Genomic DNA, 22500 nt, shown 5'->3' on the forward strand with positions numbered 1-22500 from the left:
ACCCAGACACTAAGAGAGAGGGATGGGGGGAGAGTGAAATATACAGGAGGGTGTTGGAGAGACGCCCCGCTAGAGATCACCCAGACACTGAGAGAGAGGGATGGGGGGAGAGTGAAATACACAGGAGAGTGTTGGAGAGATCACCCAGACACTGAGAGGGATGGGGGGGAAGGGAGAGAGAGAGAAATACACAGGAGAGATCACCCAGACACTAAGAGAGAGGGATGGGGGGAGAGTGAAATACACAGGAGAGTGTTGGAGAGATCACCCAGACACTGAGAGGGATGGGGGGGAAGGGAGAGAGAGAGAAATACACAGGAGAGTGTTGGAGAGATCACCCAGACACTGAGGGAGAGGGATGGGGAGAGAGAAATAACACAGGAGAGTGTTAGAGAGATCACCCAGACACTGAGAGAGAGGGATGGGGGAGAGAGAGAAATACACAGGAGAGTGTTAGAGAGATCACCCAGACACTGAGAGAGAGGGATGGGGGAGAGAGAGAAATACACAGGAGAGTGTTGGAGAGATCACCCAGACACTGAGGGAGAGGGATGGGGGGGAGAGAGAGAAATACACAGGAGAGTGTTGGAGAGATCACCCAGACACTGAGGGAGAGGGATGGGGGAGAGAGAGAAATACACAGGAGAGTGTTGGAGAGATCACCCAGACACTGAGAGTGATGGGGGGGAGAGAGAGAGAGAAATACACAGGAGAGTGTTGGAGAGATCACCCAGACACTGAGGGAGAGGGATAGGGGAGAGAGAGAAATACACAGGAGAGTGTTGGAGAGATCACCCAGACACTGAGAGGGATGGGGGGAGAGAGAGAGAAATACACAGGAGAGTGTTGGAGAGATCACCCAGACACTGAGAGGGATGGGGGGAGAGAGATAAATACACAGGAGAGTGTTGGAGAGATCACCCAGACACTGAGAGAGAGGGATGGGGAGAGAGTGAAATACACAGGAGAGTGTTGGAGAGATCACCCAGACCCTAAGAGAGAGGGATGGGGGGAGAGTGAAATATACAGGAGGGTGTTGGAGAGACGCCCCGCTAGAGATCACCCAGACACTGAGAGAGAGGGATGGGGAGAGAGAGAAATATACAGGAGAGATCACCCAGACACTAAGAGAGAGGCATGGGGGGAGAGTGAAATACACAGGAGAGTGTTGGAGAGATCACCCAGACACTGAGAGGGATGGGAGAGAGAGAGAAATACACAGGAGAGTGTTGGAGAGATCACCCAGACACTGAGAGGTTTGGGGGGGGGGGGGAGAGAAATATACAGGAGGGTGTTGGAGAGACGCCCCGCTGGAGATCACCCAGGCACTGAGAGAGAGGGATGGGGAGAGAGGGAAGTACACAGGAGAGTGTTGGAGAGATCACCCAGACACTAAGAGAGAGGGATGGGGGGAGAGTGAAATACACAGGAGAGTGTTGGAGAGATCACCCAGACACTAAGAGAGAGGGATGGGGGGAGAGTGAAATATACAGGAGGGTGTTGGAGAGACGCCCCGCTAGAGATCACCCAGACACTGAGAGAGAGGGATGGGGGGAGAGTGAAATACACAGGAGAGTGTTGGAGAGATCACCCAGACACTGAGAGGGATGGGGGGGAAGGGAGAGAGAGAGAAATACACAGGAGAGATCACCCAGACACTAAGAGAGAGGGATGGGGGAGAGTGAAATACACAGGAGAGTGTTGGAGAGATCACCCAGACACTGAGAGGGATGGGGGGGAAGGGAGAGAGAGAGAAATACACAGGAGAGTGTTGGAGAGATCACCCAGACACTGAGGGAGAGGGATGGGGAGAGAGAAATAACACAGGAGAGTGTTAGAGAGATCACCCAGACACTGAGAGAGAGGGATGGGGGAGAGAGAGAAATACACAGGAGAGTGTTAGAGAGATCACCCAGACACTGAGAGAGAGGGATGGGGGAGAGAGAGAAATACACAGGAGAGTGTTGGAGAGATCACCCAGACACTGAGGGAGAGGGATGGGGGGGAGAGAGAGAAATACACAGGAGAGTGTTGGAGAGATCACCCAGACACTGAGGGAGAGGGATGGGGGAGAGAGAGAAATACACAGGAGAGTGTTGGAGAGATCACCCAGACACTGAGAGTGATGGGGGGGAGAGAGAGAGAGAAATACACAGGAGAGTGTTGGAGAGATCACCCAGACACTGAGGGAGAGGGATAGGGGAGAGAGAGAAATACACAGGAGAGTGTTGGAGAGATCACCCAGACACTGAGAGGGATGGGGGGGGAGAGAGAGAGAAATACACAGGAGAGTGTTGGAGAGATCACCCAGACACTGAGAGGGATGGGGGGGGAGAGAGATAAATACACAGGAGAGTGTTGGAGAGATCACCCAGACACTGAGAGAGAGGGATGGGGAGAGAGTGAAATACACAGGAGAGTGTTGGAGAGATCACCCAGACCCTAAGAGAGAGGGATGGGGGGAGAGTGAAATATACAGGAGGGTGTTGGAGAGACGCCCCGCTAGAGATCACCCAGACACTGAGAGAGAGGGATGGGGAGAGAGAGAAATATACAGGAGAGATCACCCAGACACTAAGAGAGAGGCATGGGGGGAGAGTGAAATACACAGGAGAGTGTTGGAGAGATCACCCAGACACTGAGAGGGATGGGAGAGAGAGAGAAATACACAGGAGAGTGTTGGAGAGATCACCCAGACACAGAGAGAGGTATGGGTGGAGAGACAGCAGGCAAACACAAGTATTTCCTGTGACTGTTCCACAAACCCAAATGTTTTCCTGGCCCACCACTCCACCAATGACTTGAACAGACTCTATGACCAGGTCCACCTATACAAGGCAGCAGTGCCCACCACTCCACCAAGGACTTGAACAGACTCTATGACCAGGTCCACCTATACAAGGCAGCAGTGCCCACCACTCCACCAAGGACTTGAACAGCCTCTATGACCAGGTCCACCTCTACAAGGCAGCAGTGTCCACCACTCCACCAAGGACTTGAACAGACTCTATGACCAGGTCCACCTATACAAGGCAGCAGTGTCCACCACTCCACCAAGGACTTGAACAGACTCTATGACCAGGTCCACCTATACAAGGCAGCAGTGCCCACCACTCCACCAAGGACTTGAACAGACTCTATGACCAGGTCCACCTATACAAGGCAGCAGTGCCCACCACTCCACCAAGGACTTGAACAGACTCTATGACCAGGTCCACCTATACAAGGCAGCAGTGCCCACCACTCCACCAAGGACTTGAACAGACTCTATGACCAGGTCCACCTATACAAGGCAGCAGTGCCCACCACTCCACCAAGGACTTGAACAGACTCTATGACCAGGTCCACCTATACAAGGCAGCAGTGCCCACCACTCCACCAATGACTTGAACAGACTCTATGACCAGGTCCACCTATACAAGGCAGCAGTGTCCACCACTCTACCTTGGACTTGAACAGCCTCTATGACCAGGTCCACCTATACAAGGCAGCAGTGCACACCACTCCACCCAGGACTTGAACAGCCTCTATGATCAGGTCCACCTATACAAGGCAGCAGTGTCCACCACTCCACCCTGGACTTGAACAGCCTCTATGACCAGGTCCACCTCTACAAGGCAGCAGTGCCCACCTTTGCACAAACTCTACATCGCGCTCAAACGCAGCCCCAACACTTCACACAGGAGCAACAGATCAATAGACACCCCGCCCAGACCAGCGAGACACTGTCACAAACCTGCGGGACCCCCCTCCCGGACCTACACATAGAGGACCCATGCCGAGGGGACCTACATCCAGACCACAACACCACCAGCCACATACACACCCCCACCCCAACCAATTCACACCCCCCAAGTCAACCATTCCCACACCCCATTTAGGCCCCCTCAGATTAGACCAGTGGTTCTTAACCTGGGTTTGACGGCGGAGGTCAAGACACACATCCGACTCATGTGATTCGTGATGACACGCCCCGCTTGGCCATCATTGGCTGCAGGTGATCGCGTTACATCGCTTGGCCTATCTGTGCTGCAGGGAATTTGGTGCGCTCAGTAGTCGACTTGTGACTGTCATGATGGTATGTCTTGTGATTTCTTTTTTAATATTTTAATCCCTTCATAATTACTATGTCGAGCAAAAAACGAAAGTCGTCGGACGAATATGTACAATATGGATTCGCATGTATAATGGAACGTGATGGGAGTCAGCGTCCTAACCTCATGATTTGCAATGCAAAGTTGAGCAATTCTAGTCTTGCACCGGCAAAACTAATAGAACACTTCCTTAAGCTGCATGGAGATGCAAAATACAAGATCACGACGCTCGCTGAATTCAAGGTGAAGAGAGCCAGATTCGATGAAAAGGCTACTCTGCCTGTTCTCGGCTTTGTACCCATCAACAAACCAATCCTCACAGCATCGTACGAAGTTTCTTACCTGATCGCAAAGCAGGGCAAACCACACACCATTGGTGAAACACTCATAAAACCAGCTGTGTTGAAGATGGCGAATATCATGCTGGGAAAAGAGGCTGAAGTTAAGTTATCCCAAATTCCTCTTTCAAATGACACCATCAATCGACAGAATAGAGGACATGAGCAAAGACATCTTGGCTCAAGTAGTTGCAGATCTGAATTCAAGCCCGGCAAAATTCAGCCTTCAACTCGACAAGACCACAGACGTTTCTAATCTAAGCCAGTTTGCTGTATTCGTGCGCTATGTGAAAGACGATGTGATAAAGGAAGATTTTTTATTTTTTAAGCCTCTTACAACAACAACTAAGGCAGCCGATGTGAAGAAACTTGTGGATGACTTCTTCAAAGACAACAATCTTTCGTGGGATATCTGTGTCTGCAGTTTGTTCGGACGGAGCTCCAGTCATGCTGGGAAGAAAGTCTGGTTTTGGTGAAAGCCGATGCACCACACATCATTGTTACGCATTGTATTCTGCACAGGCATGCGTTGGCAACAAAAACCTTGCCTCCAAAACTGGCAGAAGTATTACAAATTGTAGTGGAATGCGTGAACTATGTGCGAACTAGTGCTCTGAGGCACCGCATCTTCAGTGAGCTGTGTAAAGAAATGGGCTCTGAATTCGAGGTACTTCTGTACCATTCTACCGTTCGGTGGTTATCCCGGGGACAGGTGCTGAATCGTGTTTTTGCCGTGCGTGTGGAATTAGCCCGGTTTTTGCAAGAGCACCACCAACATTGTCATGCAGATTGCTTCAAAAATTCTGAATTCATTCTCATTTTAGCATACATGGCTGATATCTTCACAGCTCTCAATCATCTCAATCAAAAGATGCAGGGCGGTGGAGTCAACATCATCGAAGCGGAGGAAAACCCGAAGGCTTTTCAAAAAAAGCGTTATGGAAACGACGAACAGAGAACGATAACTTCACACACTTTCCCCTGCTGGACGACTGTGTAAGAAAGATCAAAGATGTATCTGGAATCGGAGACATTTCTGTACCCGCGGAACTGAAGCAAGCAATTGCCACCTTGATGAAATCATTGAAATTCAGCGGAGCCAGGTTCAACAGCAACTCTTCAGAACAACAACGCTTTCAACGTTTTGGTGTCAACAAATGGTAACGTACCCTGTTATTGCTAAGAAAGCTCTGGAGATTTTCATACTGTTTGTTACAACATATCTTTGCGAGCAATCCTTTTCGAGGATGCTGGACATAAAAACGAAGAAAAGGAACAGACTTTGTTGTGAAAATGACATGAGAGTGGCACTTGCCAAGGTGAAGCCGCGCATTTCTGAACTGGTCTCTGAAAGACAGAAGTCACACTGATTTGCAGTAAATATTCATTATTACGTTTTTGTTTTTGTGTGAAAATCATGTTTTGGTGATTTTGTTCTTTGAACACAGTGATGTTGATGCACGGTTCATTTTCTGCACCAGTAAAATATTTACCTATGTTTTGAATATGAAAAAATCATATTTTATTTTTCCAATTAAGAAGGGTTCGGTGAATGCACATATGAAACTCGTTGGGTTCAGTACCTCCAACAAGGTTAAGAACCACTGGATTAGACCCATGCCCCTCCTGCCTACCCCATTCCCACAAAGAGGGCCTCAACATGCGCCCGGCCGTGAGTGTGCAAACAGGCCCAACCCAAACTCTTACACTAGCCCAAGCCAATGGCATGTACCAGATGTTCAGCAGGCTCTGCTCACACTTTCTGGCCTGAAGCCAAACCACACAACATTGGTCACTTTATGGAACACAAAGCCTTCACTATCTCATCCTGGAATATCCGAGGCCTGAGGTCATCTGCCTTTGGCCTAAAGAGCAGGAACCTAGACTTCATCAAAGAAATCGGAAATACAGACATTGTCATCCTACAAGAAACATGGTATAGAGGAGACAGACCCACTGGTTGCCCTCTTGGTTTAGAAAGAGCTGGCAGTCAAATCCACCAAATTAACAGGTGTGAAACAGGGAAGGGACTCAGGGGGTATGCTAATTTGGTATAGAGCAGACCTAACTCACTCCATTAAATTAATCAAAACAGGAACATTTTACATTTGGCTAGAAACTCAAAAGGATATGATCTTAACAGAGAAAAATGTCCTCCTGTGTGCTACCTATATCCCCCCACTAGAAACCCCATACTTTACTGAAGACAGCTTCTCCATCCTGGAGGGGGAAATCAATCATTTCCAGGCCCAGGGACATGTACTAGTCTGTGGTGACCGAAATGCCAGAACCGGACAAGAACCTGACACCCTCAGCACACAGGGGGACAAACACCTGCCTGGAGGTGACAGTATTCCCTCCCCAATATGCCCCCCCTAGGCACAACTATGACAACATAACCAACAAAAATGGGTCACAACTCCTACAGCTCTGCCGCACGCTGGGTGTGTACATAGTCAATGGTAGGCTTCGAGGGGACTCCTATGGTAGGTACACCTATAGCTCATCTCTTGGCAGAATTACTGTAGACTACTTTATCACTGACCTCAACACAGTCTCTCAGAGTGTTCAGTCAGCCCACTGACACAGCAAAAATCACAGCCTACTTGAACAGAGCAATACTCAATCATGAAGCATCAAAGCCTGAGGAACTGAATAATATTAAGAAATGCTATAGATGGAAGGAATATAGTGTGGAAACCTACCAAAAAAACAATTAGGCAACACCAAATTCAATCCCTTTTAGATAACTTCCTGGACAAAACGCTCCACTGTAATAGTGAAGGTGTAAACCTGGCAGTAGAAAATCTTCACAGTATATTTGACCTCTCAGCTTCCTTATCAAATCTAAAAATCTCAAATAGAAAACTGAAGAAAATGAACAACAATGACAAATGTTTTGATGAAGAATGCAAAAATCTAAGAAAGAAATTGAGAAACCTGTCCAACCAAAAACCGAGACCCGGAAAACCTGAGTCTACGCCTTTACTATGGTGAATCGCGAAAACGATTCAGAAATACACTACGGAAAAAGGAACAGCACGTCAGACATCAGCTAAATGTAATTGAAGAATCAGTAGACTCTAACCACTTCTGGGAAAACACTAAACAAACTAACACAATGAATTATCTATCCAAAATGGAAATGTATGGGTAAACCACTTCTCCAATATTCTGGAAGGAGAGTTTACAGTCTAACCAGACACCTAGGTCCTTATAGTTGTCCACATATTCTAGGTCGGAACCATCCAATGCGGGGATGCTAGTCGGGCGGGCGAGTGCGAGCCGCAAACGGATGAAAAGCATGCATTTGGTTTTACTAGCGTTTAAGAGCAGTTGGAGGCCACGGAAGGGATGTTGTATGGCATTGAAGCCCGTTCAGAGGTTAGTTAGCACAGTGTCCAAGGCAGGGCCAGAAGTATACAGAATGGTGTCGTCTGCGTAGAGGTGGATCAGGGAATCGCCCGCAGCAAGAGTGACATCATTGATATATACAGAGAAAAGAGTCGGCCCGAAAATTGAACCCTGTGGTACCCCCATGGAGACTGCCAGAGGTCCGGACAACATGCCCTCCGATTTGACACACTGAACAGAGTCGAAAGCTTTGGCCAGGTTGATGAAGACGGCTGCACAGTACTGTCTTTTATCGATGGTGGTTATGATATCGTTTAGTACCTTGAGCATGGCTGAGGTGCACCCGTGACCTGCTCGGAAACCGGATTGCACAGCGGAGAAGGTACGGTGGGATTCGAAATGGCCAGTGATCTGTTTATTAACTTTGCTTTCAAAGACTTTAGATAGGCAGGGTAGGATAGATCTAGGTCTGTAGCAGTTTGGGTCTAGGGCATCACCCCCTTTGAAGAGGGGGATGAACGCGGCAGCTTTCAAATCTTTAGGGATCTCGGACGATATGAAAGAGAGGTTGAACAGGATGTCAATAGGGGTGGCAACAATGAGTGAAGATATTATTAGAAATAGAGGGTCCAGATTGTCTATCCCAGCTGATTTGTACAGGTCCAGGTCCTGCAGCTCTCTCAGAACATCTGCTGTCTGGATTTGGGTGAAGGAGAAGCTGGGGAGGCTTGGGCGAGTAGCTGCGGGGGGGGGGGGGGCTGTTGGCCGGGTTTGGAGTAGCCAGGAGGAAGGCATGGCCAGCCGTCGAGAGATGCTTATTGAAATTTATCAGTGGTGACCGTATTACCTAGCCTCAGTGCAGTGGGCAACAGGGAGGAGGTGCTCTTATTCTCCATGGACTTTACAGTGTCCCAAAGCTTTTTGGAGTTTGAGCTACAGGATGTGAATTTCTGTTCGAAAAAGCTAGCCTTTGCTTTCCTGACTGACTGCATGTATTGGTTCCAGACTTTCCTGAACAGTTGCATATTGCGGGGACTATTCGATGCTATTGCAGTCCGCCACATATTGTTCTGGTCAAGGGCAGTCAGGTCTGGAGTGAACCAAGGGCTATATCTGTTCTTGGTTCTGCTTTTTTTGAACGGTGCATGCTTATCTAAGATGGTGAGGAAATTACTTTTAAAGAATGACAAGGCATCCTCAACTGATTGGATGAGGTAGGATACCCGGGCCAGGTCGATTAGAAAGGCCTGCTCGCAGAAGTGTTTTAGGGAGCGTTTGACAGTGATGAGGGGTGGCCGTTTGACCGTGGACCCATAGCGGATACAGGCAATGAGGCAGTGATCGCTGAGATCCTGATTGAAAACAGGTGTATTTGGAGGGCAAGTTGGTCAGGATAATCTCTATGAGGGTGCCCATGTTTACTGATTTAGGGTTGTACCTGGTGGGTTCCTTGATGATTTGTGTGAGATTGAGGGCATCTAGCTTAGATTATAGAACTGCCGAGGTGTTAAGCATATCCCAGTTTAGGTCACCTAACAGAACGAACTCTGGAGCTAAATCGGGGGTGATCAATTCACAAATGGTGTCCAGGGCACAGCTGGGAGTGGAGGAGGGTCGAAAGCAGGCGGCAACAGTGAGAGACTTATTCTGGACAGGTTAATTTTTTAAATTAGAAGTTCAAACGGTTTGGGTATAGACAGAACTTTGCAGGCTAACTCCTCCCCCTTTGGCAGTTCTATCTTGACGGAAAATGTTGTAGTTTGGTATGGAAATCTCAGAATTGTTGGTGGCCTTCCTAAGCCAGGATTCAGACACGGCAAGGACATCAGGGTTGGCGGAGTGTGTTAAAGCATTGAGTAAAATAAACTTAGGGAGGAGGCTTCTGATGCTGAATAAACTTAGGGAGGAGGCTTCTGATGCTGACATGCATGAAACTGGGTTTAGCTCCACATCACCCGAGGAACAGAGGAGGAGTAGGATGAGGGTACGGATAAAGGCTATCAAAACTGGTCGCCTAGAGCGTTGGGGACAAAGAATAAAAGGAGCAGATTTCTGGGTGTGGTAGAATAGACATGTCTACATTAGGGCTCCAGCTAAGAAAACACATTAGAACATCAATCAAGGATTGTGTGTGTGTGTGTGTGTGTGTGCGCGTATGTCTTCTGTGTGTGTGTGTTCCATGCCCCCTACCATCTTCCAGTGTGGTAGCGTTGATCTCAGAGCTGGAGGGGCCTGTGCCGGCCCTGTTGAAGGCCTGGACCACCACTCCATATTGGGCAAACTTCTTCAGGTTGTCCAGGGTGTACACCTCACTGTCCCCTGTAGCCTTCATCTCAACGATACTGTACTGGCCGTTACTGCCCGGCCCGTTCTCACGGTAACCAATCTGGTAACCCCGGATCACCCCGTTCTGAAGCTCCTTCCTAGGGGCCTAGAAGGGAGAGAGGGGGAAGAGAGGGATGAGAGAATGAAAGAGGATAAAAATTTACATTGATAGAGTTCTGTGGCGTGAACAGATATGTGATTCTAGGTTTTAATTTCAGACTGGGCCTCGACCTGTAAAGATCATCTCATGTCATATTGCTATGATGTTTGTAATAGTCTTGAATCTACAGGTGGTTTACCTTCCAGGTGACGCGGATGCTCTGCGAGGTCATAGGCTGGAGGAAAACCTCCATAGGTGGACCATCGGGCTCTGGCGGTAGGAAAAGAGAGATTGACTGCACTGAAAAGGATTGACTAAGGTCTTCTCGTCGATATCTGTTTGTGCGAATTTGTGTGTGTGCTTGTACAGTGCCTTCGGAAAATATTCAAACACCTTGACTTTTTCCACATTTTGTTAACTTCTTCCATCTCCACAGAGGATTTCAATAGCTCTGTCAGAGTGACCATCGGGTTCTTGGTCACCTTTGGCTGGGTGGCCAGCTCTAGGAAGAGTCTTGGTGGTTCTAAACTTCTTCCATTTAAGAATGAGACCACTGTGTTTTTGGGGACCTTCAATGATGCAGACATTGTTTGGTACCCTTCCCCAGATCTTTGCCTCAACACAATCCTGTTTCGGAGCTCTACAGACAATTCCTTCGACCTCATGGCTGGGTTTTTTCTCTCACCGGTGTGTGCCTTTCCAAATCAAGTTGTAGAAGCATCACAAGGATGATCAATGGAAACTCAATGGAAACAGGAAGCACCTGAGCTCAATTTCGTGTCTCATAGCAAAGGGTCTGAATACTTACGTAAATGAGGTATTTCTGTTTTTTTTATTTTCAATAAACTGGCAAAATTATCGAAAAACCTGTTTTCACTTTGTCCTTATGTGATATTGTGTGTAGATTGCTGAGGGATTTGTTTTATTGAATACATTTTAGAATACGGCTGCAACGTAACAAAATGTGGAACAAGTCAAAGGGTCTGAATACTTTGTGTGTGTGTGTGTGTGTGTGTGTGTGTGTGTGTTGTGTTCGACTCACGCGCTTCCTCGGTGCTGATGGTGAGCTCCTTGCTGGCTTGACTGTGTCCAATCTTGTTGTAGGAGAACATGCGGATGCTGTAGACTTGGGCAGGGTGTAAATCCACGATGTTGGCCTGGTTATTGGTGGGAGAGATCTTACGAGTGGCATGCTTCAACTCCCATGGATCTGCGTGTGTTTATGAGTGTGTGTGTGTGTAAGAGAGTGTGTGTGTGTGTAAGTGAGTGAGTGAGTGAATGTGTATATATATGTATGTGTGTGTTTGTGTGAGTGTGTGTGTGCGCACAAAAGAGAGAAGATACATTAGTCGGTTATAGTTATGTTCTCAGTACCGACTAATAGTCAATCCGTAGTTTAACCCCCGCTGACCCCTGGCATACCGGTCTTGTTCTTGTACTCAATGTCGTAGCTGGTGATGATGCTGTTGCCGTCAAATCTCTGGGTCCAGCGCAGGTTCATACTCCGATCCTTCACCTCCCTCACCTCCAACTCTGGAGGGTCTGGGGGCTCTGAGAGAGAAAGAGGGAGAGAAAGAAAGAAAGGAAAGGAGAAAGATGTAAGGTAGAACCTTTTTAGTTCCAGGTAGAATCATTTTGGGTTCCAGGTAGAACCCTCTGTAGAAAGGGTTCTAAATGGAACCAAATATTGTTCTACCTGGAACCCAATAGGGTTCTCCAATGGGGACAGCAGAATAACCCTTTTAATTTCCAGATAGCACATTTGTTTTTAAGAGTGTAGAGGGAATAGAACATTAGCATAGTGTGAAAGAAAGCGATCCTGTACTGATTCTTGCTCTCTCCCGATTCACGTCACAGTAAGCAGGTAGTTGTCCTTTCACTAGGCACCAAACACCAAACGGAAGAAGACATACTGAAACAGGGATGATTACCTGAACTAGCATTTTCCATTGCAAAACGCTTTGCTACGGTGTGCGCTAATGAATGTGACCCAAGCATTTCCATCTGGCTGATTGTCTGACCCACTGACCTTGCACAGTGAGCTGGATGAGTCCCCGTCCCTCTCCATAGGAGTTGATGGCATGGCAGGAGAAGAAGACCGAGTCACCACGTTCTGCTGGCTTCAGCTACACACAGAGACAGAGAGAGAGAGAGAGAGAGAGAGAGAGAGAGAGAGAGAGATGCAGACTACATAAGGCCACTTCTCATATCCTCAATTTGGTGTATCTGATGTCCTAACCCTCTAAATGGCGCGTGTGTTATCTGTGTGTGTGTGTGTTTCTGTGTCTGACTGTATGTTTGTGTGTGTGTGTATATGTCTACAGTACATATGTGTGTGACTTACCTTCAGCGTAGACAATACTTCGTCACTCTTCTCGTTGGGGCTGGTGGTGATGGCGTAGCGAGGGTTACGGTCGGGGTCGATGACCGTGTCACCGCGCTCCCAACGGATGATGATAGGCCATTCCCCCCTCGCCGTGCAGTTCAGCTCCTTAATCTGCCCCTTAATGGCCATGGTGGTGTTGGGGTGCGACGTGATCATTGCTGGGACTGGAGAGAGAACGATGCAGGGATGAATGAAGGTGGGATGGATGGCGGGAGTGACAAGGGGAATAATGGGACAGGGTCCGAGAGGGAAATACAGGCAGAGTTTTTCGTTATACATGAGTTTCCACCGGAATATAAGAATCAACTTTCGCACTAAGATCATTTTAGGGTTTAATCCTCCTCATTAGGAAATGCGAATGAGATTGAAACAGCATAACCAAGTCTTGTGTCTGGACTTAGCCTTGGCTAGCAAGCTAGCCAACTTCTTTGGCCAATTAGCTTCAGCTGGCCAGTGTGTCACCATTGGTTTGACTTTGAATAGCCTATCTGTGGGGCTAGTTATGGACAGTCAATATATATATATCATTGGTATATCATTGGTTTGAGGTTTTTAAGTCATTGAAATTTGGAACCATTGAACATTTAAAATATTGTCCCATGTACATTGTGTAATGTACTGATGGTCCCTAACTAACTGCCTGTTCAACCTCTCTTTCATATCGTCTGAGATCCCCAAGGATTGGAAAGCTGCCGCAGTCATCCCCCTCTTCAAAGGGGGAGACACCCTGGACCCAAACTGTTACAGACCAATATCCATCCTGCCCTGCCTATCTAAGGTCTTCGAAAGCCAAGTCAACAAACAGGTCACTGACCATCTCGAATCCCACCGTACCTTCTCCGCTGTGCAATCTGGTTTCCGAGCCGGTCATGGGTGCACCTCAGCCACGCTCAAGGTACTAAACGATATCATAACCGCCATCGATAAAAGACAGTACTGTGCAGCCGTCTTCATCGACCTTGCCAAGGCTTTCGACTCTGTCAATCACCATATTCTTATCGGCAGACTCAGTAGCCTCGGTTTTTCCAATGACTGCCTTGCCTGGTTCACCAACTACTTTGCAGACAGAGTTCAGTGTGTCAAATCGGAGGGCATGCTGTCCGGTCCTCTGGCAGTCTCTATGGGGGTGCCACAGGGTTCAATTCTCGGGCCGACTCTTTTCTCTGTATATATATCAATGATGTTGCTCTTGCTGCGGGCGATTCCCTGATCCACCTCTACGCAGACGACAGCATTATGTATACTTCCGGCCCGTCCTTGGACACTGTGCTATCTAACCTCCAAACGAGCTTCAATGCCATACAACACTCCTTCCGTGGCCTCCAACTGCCAACCAAATGCATGCTTTTCAACCGTTCGCTGCCTGCACCCGTATGCCGGACTAGCATCACCACCCTGGATGGTTCCGACCTTGAATATGTGGACATCTATAAGTACCTAGGTGTCTGGCTAGACTGTAAACTCTCCTTCCAGACTCATATCAAACATCTCCAATCGAAAATCAAATCTAGAGTCGGCTTTCTATTCCGCAACAAAGCCTCCTTCGCTCACGCCGCCAAACTTACCCTAGTAAAACTGACTATCCTACCGATCCTCGACTTCGGCGATGTTATCTACAAAATAGCTTCAAACACTCTACTCAGCAAACTTGATGCAGTTTATCACAGTGCCATCCGTTTTGTCACTAAAGCACCTTACACCACCCACCACTGCGACCTGTATGCTCTCGTCGGCTGGCCCTCGCTACATATTCGTCGCCAGACCCACTGGCTCCAGGTCATCTACAAGTCCATGCTAGGTAAAGCTCCGCCTTATCTCAGTTCACTGGTCACGATGGCAACACCCACCCGTAGCACGCGCTCCAGCAGGTGTATCTCGCTGATCATCCCTAAAGCCAACACCTCATTTGGCCGCCTTTCGTTCCAGTTCTCTGCTGCCTGTGACTGGACCGAATTGCAAAAATCGCTGAAGTTGGAGACTTTTATCTCCCTCACCAACTTCAAACATCTGCTATCTGAGCAGCTAACCGATCGCTGCAGCTGTACACAGTCTATCGGTAAATAGCCCACCCATTTTTACCTACCTCATCCCCATACTGTTTTTATTTATTTACTTTTCTGCTCTTTTGCACACCTATATCTCTACCTGTACATGACCATCTGATCATTTATCACTCCAGTGTTAATCTGTAAAATTTTAATTATTCGCCTACCTCCTCATGCCTTTTGCACACAATGTATATACTCTTTTTTCTTCTTTTTTTCTTCTATCTCTACCTGTACATGACCATCTGATCATTTATCACTCCAGTGTTAATCTGTAAAATTTTAATTATTCGCCTACCTCCTCATGCCTTTTGCACACAATGTATATACTCTTTTTTCTTCTTTTTTTCTACTGTGTTATTGACTTGTTAATTGTTTACTCCATGTGTAACTCTATGTTGTCTGTCACACTGCTATGCTTTATCTTGGCCAGGTCGCAGTTGCAAATGAGAACTTGTTCTCAACTAGCCTACCTGGTTAAATAAAGGTGAAAAAAACTAGCCCCATAGGGATATCCAAAGTCAAACCAAATTCACCACGGGCATTATGATTGGGTCACTTGCAGCTGTGCTCCAAATTGATGATTACTTAGGTGTTGCCAGCTGTGAGTATGTGGGCAGGATTGAAATAAACCCAACCCAAGGAAAACTGCTACACACCCTTCATTCCATTACATTTTTTTTAAATAATCTTGTAAATCTCCGTTTTGAACGGGACTAACTGTATGACCAAATGTATCCTATTTACACTTAATAGTCCATTTTGACCCTAGAATAAATGTTTCTTACTCATAATCATAATAAAGTCATGTTACCTAGTGGCCTCGTGGGTGGAATGTTACATTTTTGATAATTTATATGAGTAAATAATAATTAAAAGCCAAAAATCTGGTGTTTCTATGTCAAACAGTTGTGTTATATTTCAGTCTTCTGTGATGTACGCTACCATTCAACATTTGTGTTCACTTAGAAATGTTCTTGTTTTCCATGAAAACATATATGAAATTAGTTGCAAATTGAATAGGAAATATAGTCAAGATGTTGACAAGGTTATAAATAATTATTTTTAATTGAAATAATAATTGTGTCCATCTTTGCTTTCGTCATAGAATCCTGAATTTGCAGCAATGACAGCCTTGCAGTCCTTTGGCATTCTAGTTGTCAAATTGTTGCCCTAATGTACTTGCCCTCTTGCTCAGTTGTGCACCGGGGCCTCAGTTCAGTGAAGGGAGTAGTACATGGCGTTGTACAAGATCTTCAGTTTCTTGGCAATTTCTTGCATAGAATAGCCTTCATTTCTTAGAACAAGAATATACTGATGAGTTTTGGAAGAAAGTTTTTTGTTTCTGGCCATTGTGAGCCTGTAATCAAGCCCACAAATGCTGATGCTCCAGATACTCAACTAGTCTAAAGAAGACCAGTTTAATTGCTTCTTATTCAGAACAACAGTTTTTAGCTGTGCTAACATAATTGCAAAAAGGTTTTCTAATGATCAATTAGCCTTTTAAAATGATAAACTTGGATTAGGTAACACAACGTGCCATTGGAACACAGGAATGATGGTTGCTGATAATGGGCCTCTGTATGCCTATGTAGATACTCCATAAAAAAATCTGCCGTTTCCAGCTACAATAGTCATTTACCACATTAACAATGTCTACACTGCATGTATGTTATTTTAATGGACAAAAAAGTGCTTTTCTTTCAAAAACAAGGACATTTCTAAGTGATCCCAAACTTTTCAACGGTAGGGTATATAAAGTGTAATATTGGGATGTAACCTCTGTGTGACCCTGATTTAGCTCACTGCAGTAAAAGGTTAAGTCCATTAGGCAATGGAGGAACAATTATCTTAGTGCCTAAGATCATTATGTTTTGGGAAACGCGTCTCTGTATGATAAAGGAGCATCACAGTAAAGTATAAAACTATAGTCGATGATAAGAACTAGACTACCAGTCAAAGGTTTGGGACACACCTAATCATTCAAGGGTTACGCTTTATTTTTTACTATGTAGAATAATAGTGAAGACATCAAAACTATGAAATAACACATATGGAATCGTGTAGCGACCAAAAACGTGTTAAACAAATCAAAATATATTTTATATATTTGAGATTCTTCAAAGTAGCCAACCTTTGCCTTGATGACAGTTTTGCAGACTCTTGGCATTCTCTCAGCCAGCTTCATGAGGTAGTTACCTAGAATGCATTTCAATTAACAGGTGTGCCTTGGTAAAAGTTTATTTGTGGAATTTCTTTCCTTCTTCATGTGTTTGAGCCAATCAGTTTTGTTCTGACAAGGTAGGGGTGGTATACAGAAGATAGCCCTATTTGGTAACAGACCAAGTCCATCTTATGGTAAGAAATGACAGTCCGTTATTACTGTAAGACATGAAGGCCAGTCAATACGGAAAATATCAAGAACTTTGTTTCTTCAAGTGCAGTCGCAAAAACCATCACACTCTATGATAAAACGGGCTCTCATGAGGACCGCCACAGGAAAGGAAGACACAGAGTTACCTCTGCTGCAGAGGATAGGTTCATTGGAGTTACCAGCCTAAGAAATTTAAGCCCAATTAAATGCTTCACAGAGTTCAAGTAACAGACACATTTCAACATCAACTGTTCAGAGAAGACTGTATGAATCAGGCCTTCATGGTTGAATTGCTGCAAAGAACCCACTACTAAAGGACACCAATACGAAGAAGAGACTTTGGCCAAGAAACATGAGCAATGGACATTAGACCGGTGGAAATCGGTCCTTTGGTCTGATGACCGCTGTGTCGTTGTGAGACGCAGAGTAGGTGAACGGATGATCTGACAATCTCTTCATGTGTGTTTCCCACTGTGAAGCATGGAGGAGGAGGTGTGGTAGTTTGGGGGTGCTTTGCTGGTGTGACACTGTCAGTGATTTATTTAAAATTCAAGGCACACTTAACCAGCATGGCAACCACAGCATTGTGCAGTGATACACCATCCCATCTGGTTCTGGGCTTAGTGAAACTATCATTTGTTTTTAACAAGACAATGACCCAAAACACACCTCCAGACTGTGTAAGGGCTATTTGATCAAGAAGGAAAATGATGTGTTGCATCAGATGACCTAGCCTCCACAATCCCCCAACCTCAACCCAATTGAGATTGTTTGGGATGAGTTGGACCACAGAGTGAAGGAAAAGCAGCCAATAAGTGCTCAGCATATGTGAGAACTCCTTCAAGACTATTGGAAAAAGATTCCTTGTGAAGCTGGTTGAGAGAGAATGCCAAGAGTGTGCAAAGCTGTCATCAAGGTAAAGGGTTTTTTTAACACTTTTTTGGTTACTTCATGATGTGTTATGTCATAGTTGTTATGTCTTCACTATGATTCTACAATGTAGAACATAGTAAAAATAAAGAAAAAGCCTGGAATGAGTAGGTACGTACAAACGTTTGACGGGTACTGTACATGTCTTCCTCTCTCATACTCAGTTTAGTGGGACCTGTGTGAATAAGCACCAGGAAGGATGCTCACTCTAACTATCCCTCTCTCCTCCTCTTCAATCACTCACATACCATCCTATTCAACTCCTCCCTTACTTCTCACACACACAATCGATCTGAGGAGAGCAACTCTGTTTTGTTTCCATCATTTATTCATCCCTCCCTCCTTTCCTCCCTCCACCGAGCAAAACGGACAGAATTGAGGGAGGCAGGAGGAGAGGAAAGGTTCGATCAACAGCACTAACACCGCCTCAGAGTGAGGGTGATACGGAGACCGAGAGAGAGAGTGAGGGAGAGAGAGAGAGAGAGAGAGAGAGAGAGAGACAGTGAGTGACACCTACACAGCAAGTGAGCGAAGCAGAGGCGAGAGCTATAGCAGAAACGAGTGAGAGCAAGATACAGTAAGGTAGTGAGTGAGAAGCATCTCAGCTGTCTGTCAAGTTGCTGCAGGAGGACAGTCTGCTATTTACAGCGAGATGCAGGTCAGAGGCTTCAGAGGCTAACACACATGATAAGAGCACTTTATCAACACCGCGAGCGTTTCGCTACACCTGCAACAACATCCGCTAAACATGTGTATGTGACCAATACAATTTCATTTGATTTGATTTGATGAGCGCAAAGGTGTGTGTGTGTGTGTGTGTGTGTTTAGATGTTGATGTAACTGAAGGCCAGTGCAGGGTCGACAGATTGATCGCAGATCATGATGAAAGACAAAGTGTTTATTGAAGACGGATCCCTAGAGTCACAAAATCCATCTCTCTCTCTCATGTTCTGTATTGTATCATCAGTATATCCATGGTCACTCTCTCTCTCTCTCTCTCTCTCTCTCTCTCTCTCTCTCTCTCTCTCTCTCTCTCTCTCTCTCTGTCAGTATAGCTAGCTATGGTAGTGCTATCAGAGTCGCCTCATTGCTTTGACGCACTGAGGGACTCATGAGAGAGAGAGAGAGAGAGAGAGGAAGAGAGAGAGAGAGAGAACACAAGAGGAAAACTGATACTCTAGGCTGACTGGAGTGTTCCAGCCCTCGCTGAAGCCATCTCATGGTGGTTCTGTGTGGCTCAGCTGGTAGACGCACTGACTGTTGTAAATCACTTTGGACGGTTTTAGGCTGGTATCAAACACGACTAGATACACAGTAACGGCAAATGCTTTAAATCAACGGGTGAGGATGGGGGGGGGGGGTGTCCGTGGGATACAAATAGCAAAGCCACGATCTCTATACCAGGAAGGTAGATTAAACCAGAGGAGTAACAATCCTTATTTTTTGATTAACTCCTATCAGCTAGTTTTCGCCATTTTCTTCGATTATGTTCCTCACTGTGTGTGGTTAGGTTGCAGTCAGACTCACTCTTGACCATGCGTTTGCTGGTGTCAGAGCTCGCTCAGTATGTGTGTGGTTGAGAGCATGTGGTCATGGTGTGTTTTTTGTGAGTGTCACATAGACCCGATAGGTGCAGTGAAATGTGTTGTTCTACAGGGTCAGCCATACTAGTACAGCGACTGAGGGTTAAGTGCCTTCCTCAAGGTGACAATTACAGATCTTTCAACTTGTCGTCTCGGGTATTGGAACTAGCGACCTTTCATTTTACTGGCCCAACGCTCTAACCACTAGGGTAACTTTCGCACTGGTGTGTGGATGAGAATGTGTACTCGTGGTCCGGGTTGCAGGTCAGACTCACTCTTGACGGTCAGGATCATGCTCTTGCTGATGTCGGAGCCCACCCCGTTGGAGGCCTGGCACAGGTAGTAGCCCCGGTCCTCCTCCAGGACGTGACGAATCAGCAGGGAGCCGTTCCCCATGATCTGGATCCGACCGGTCAGAGGCACTGGGTGGTACTGTTGGGGGTTCCCTGTACCTAGCGGGGGGGGGGGGGATTTCGCTGATAACTGCAGTATGGTTATCAAGATCATAATCCACCATATTACAGTGGTTCTGTGTGACTCAGCTGGTAGACGCACTGACTGTTGTAAATCACTTTGGATCAACGTGTCTGCTAAATGGTATAGGACATCTGAACGGTTTTAGGCTGATATCAAACACGACTAGATACACAGTAACGGCAAAGGCTGTAAATCAACGTGTGAGGATGTGTACCTTTGGCGTGCTTCCACATGACTTTGGGAGGAGGGTATCCGTCCACGGAGCAGTTGAGGACCCCCGCCTTGCCGTAGATCCCATCCTGGTTATTGGGCTGGACCACAAACTGAGGAGGCACTGTAAGGGGGGGAGGGAGAAGATTAAACTTGGAGCCTGACGGTGGGACTGTCTGTCTGTCTGTCTGTCTGTCTGTCTGTCTGTCTGTCAGTCAGTCAACCGGCCCTGTCTCACCTGTGACAGTGAGCTGCCTCTCAGAGCTGACGGTGGCGGCGTCGTTGCTAGCGATGCAGGTGTAGTTGCCGTTGTGCTTGAGCGACACCTTGCCGATCTGCAGCGAGCTCATGTACTCCTTGGTCTCGATGTTGACGCCGGACGAGGGCGCGACCTCCTGGCCGTCCTTACGCCAGGTGATGTGGATGGGCATGTCGCCAGACGACACCACGCAGGCGATGTACATGAGCTTCCCAATGGAGGTGGGGGGGAAGTCAAAGGGTTGGATCAGAGGGGGCACTGAGAGACGGAAAACAGGAGGGAGGGAGAGACAGAATAAGAGGAGAAAGAAAGCATGAGGAGGTGGAGGGAGAGGGTCAAAAAGGGAGAGACAGAGAGGGAGGGAAGCAGATACATACATACATGTGTGTGTGAGAGAGAAGGAGAGAGAGAGAGAGAGAGAGAGAGAGAGAGAGAGAGAGAGAGAGAGAGATGGATGGATGGATAGTTCATATTGAGTGATTGAGACTGGGTGGTGGGCTGGTTAGTAGTTGGTGGTGAGTGACCTTCCCTGTGATCTCCAGTCAGTCTAATCCTGGAACCCAGCGTCTCCCCGGCCCCCCAAACCTCTCCACTCCAGCCCATAATAGCTGCTCTAATTAGAGCCCATTCGGCAGAGGGAAGAATGGCGTTGCCATGGTGACCACAGTAGGAGTGGGGGGCAAGGAATGAGGTGGGGAGGGGGGGGGCGTAGAGCTGAGACATCTGGGGGATTTAATTTGGGCCTCGTTAAAATTAATCTAATTAAATCAGAGAAATGACGAGATGCACACACACTCACACACACACACCAGATGACACACCCTTCCGTCTTCCTATGGCAAGCACACATTGAACCTCATCAACACACTATAAAACAGGCAACACGCAAGCTGTGCAGTCTTGACCCTGTGCTCTGACGCACGCACACACACACGCGCACACACACACACACACACACACACACACACACACACACACACACACACACACACACACACACACACACACACACATATATACCTGCACAATAGCACTCTTGCTTTGTGCAATTGCTGAGTGGTTGGGAGGCTGTAGCAGGCCGCTCCGGCCCGTAATCAGAGGTCATTAGAGGCTACGCGTGCGCTCTCTCGCTCTTTCACAATCTCACTTGCTCTTTCTCCCACAAATTCATTCAAACACAAAACTAACCCACTCACAAGCATACTCAAATGCACACACACACTTAGTGACGTACACAGCATCCAGCAACACAGACAGCCACAAGCGTACAGAGAGGCTCTTGGACTAGAACTGGACACACAAATGAACTACTACCCCACCACACTTCCTGTAGAGTAAGTGACCCCTGACCTTTGACTTGGACGTAGACGGTCTGACTGATGAAGATCTGTGGTTGGATGAGCACGCTGCAGAGGTACGCCCCCTCGTCCAACACCTTCTGGACGTCACTTAGCTTCAGAGTACCATTCTCATACACCACCTGAGATCAAGATTAGGATTAAGATTAAGTTTAAGATGAACATTAGAATGAATATTATGATTCCCCGACCATGGGAATGCCAGCACTTTAACAGTTTACATTTATACAGGGTCCGCATCCCAAATGGCACCCAATATAGTACGCTACTTTTAACCAAAACCCAAATAACAACAACAATCACCTCTGCATCATGCTACATGTACACATAAATGGTCATATCTCAGATACAACGTGTCTGTGTCCCCAAACTGCGCTCTGTAGGGCTCTGGTCAAAAAGCACTGCGAAGGGAAAAGTTTGGGGACACAGACACGTTGTATCTGAGCTGTGACAATTTATTTGTACATGTAGCATGATGCTGAGGTGATTGTTGTCGTTAGTTGGCTTTTTTCTTGTTACTCTTGTTTGCGTTTGTGTACAAAGTTGAGAAAATTGTGGAGAGAAGAAATGCACCCACCTGACGATGGTTGTCGGGCAGCAGAAGCCCCTCCTTGTACCACTTGATTGAGTAGTAGGGATAGCCAATCACACGGCAGTTTATAAAGGT

General features: G+C 46.8%; 1 protein-coding gene across 3 annotated transcripts in view; it reads right to left on the reverse strand.

Annotated features, from left to right (window-relative positions):
• LOC135552582 (cell adhesion molecule DSCAML1-like) overlaps positions 1 to 22500 on the reverse strand; it is a 174064-nt gene that overhangs the window by 30201 nt on the left and 121363 nt on the right. For 2 of the 3 annotated variants that reach the window (XM_064984289.1, XM_064984288.1), the window contains exons 8-18: positions 22411 to 22500; positions 21826 to 21955; positions 20455 to 20733; positions 20221 to 20340; positions 19805 to 19981; positions 12556 to 12761; positions 12241 to 12337; positions 11634 to 11762; positions 11254 to 11421; positions 10411 to 10481; positions 9977 to 10217 (exon numbers count right to left, since the gene is read on the reverse strand). The exon at positions 22411 to 22500 is cut by the window's right edge and continues 53 nt beyond it. In XM_064984289.1, coding sequence (XP_064840361.1) covers positions 9977 to 10217; positions 10411 to 10481; positions 11254 to 11421; positions 11634 to 11762; positions 12241 to 12337; positions 12556 to 12761; positions 19805 to 19981; positions 20221 to 20340; positions 20455 to 20733; positions 21826 to 21955; positions 22411 to 22500 — 1708 coding nt within the window. Of the gene's footprint in view, positions 1 to 9976; positions 10218 to 10410; positions 10482 to 11253; positions 11422 to 11633; positions 11763 to 12240; positions 12338 to 12555; positions 12762 to 19804; positions 19982 to 20220; positions 20341 to 20454; positions 20734 to 21825; positions 21956 to 22410 lie in introns of those variants that run through there. The other variant, XM_064984290.1, reaches the window with a different exon arrangement.

Source organism: Oncorhynchus masou, chromosome 13 (genome assembly GCF_036934945.1).
Source record: "Oncorhynchus masou masou isolate Uvic2021 chromosome 13, UVic_Omas_1.1, whole genome shotgun sequence".
NCBI classification, from domain to species: Eukaryota; Metazoa; Chordata; class Actinopteri; order Salmoniformes; family Salmonidae; genus Oncorhynchus; species Oncorhynchus masou.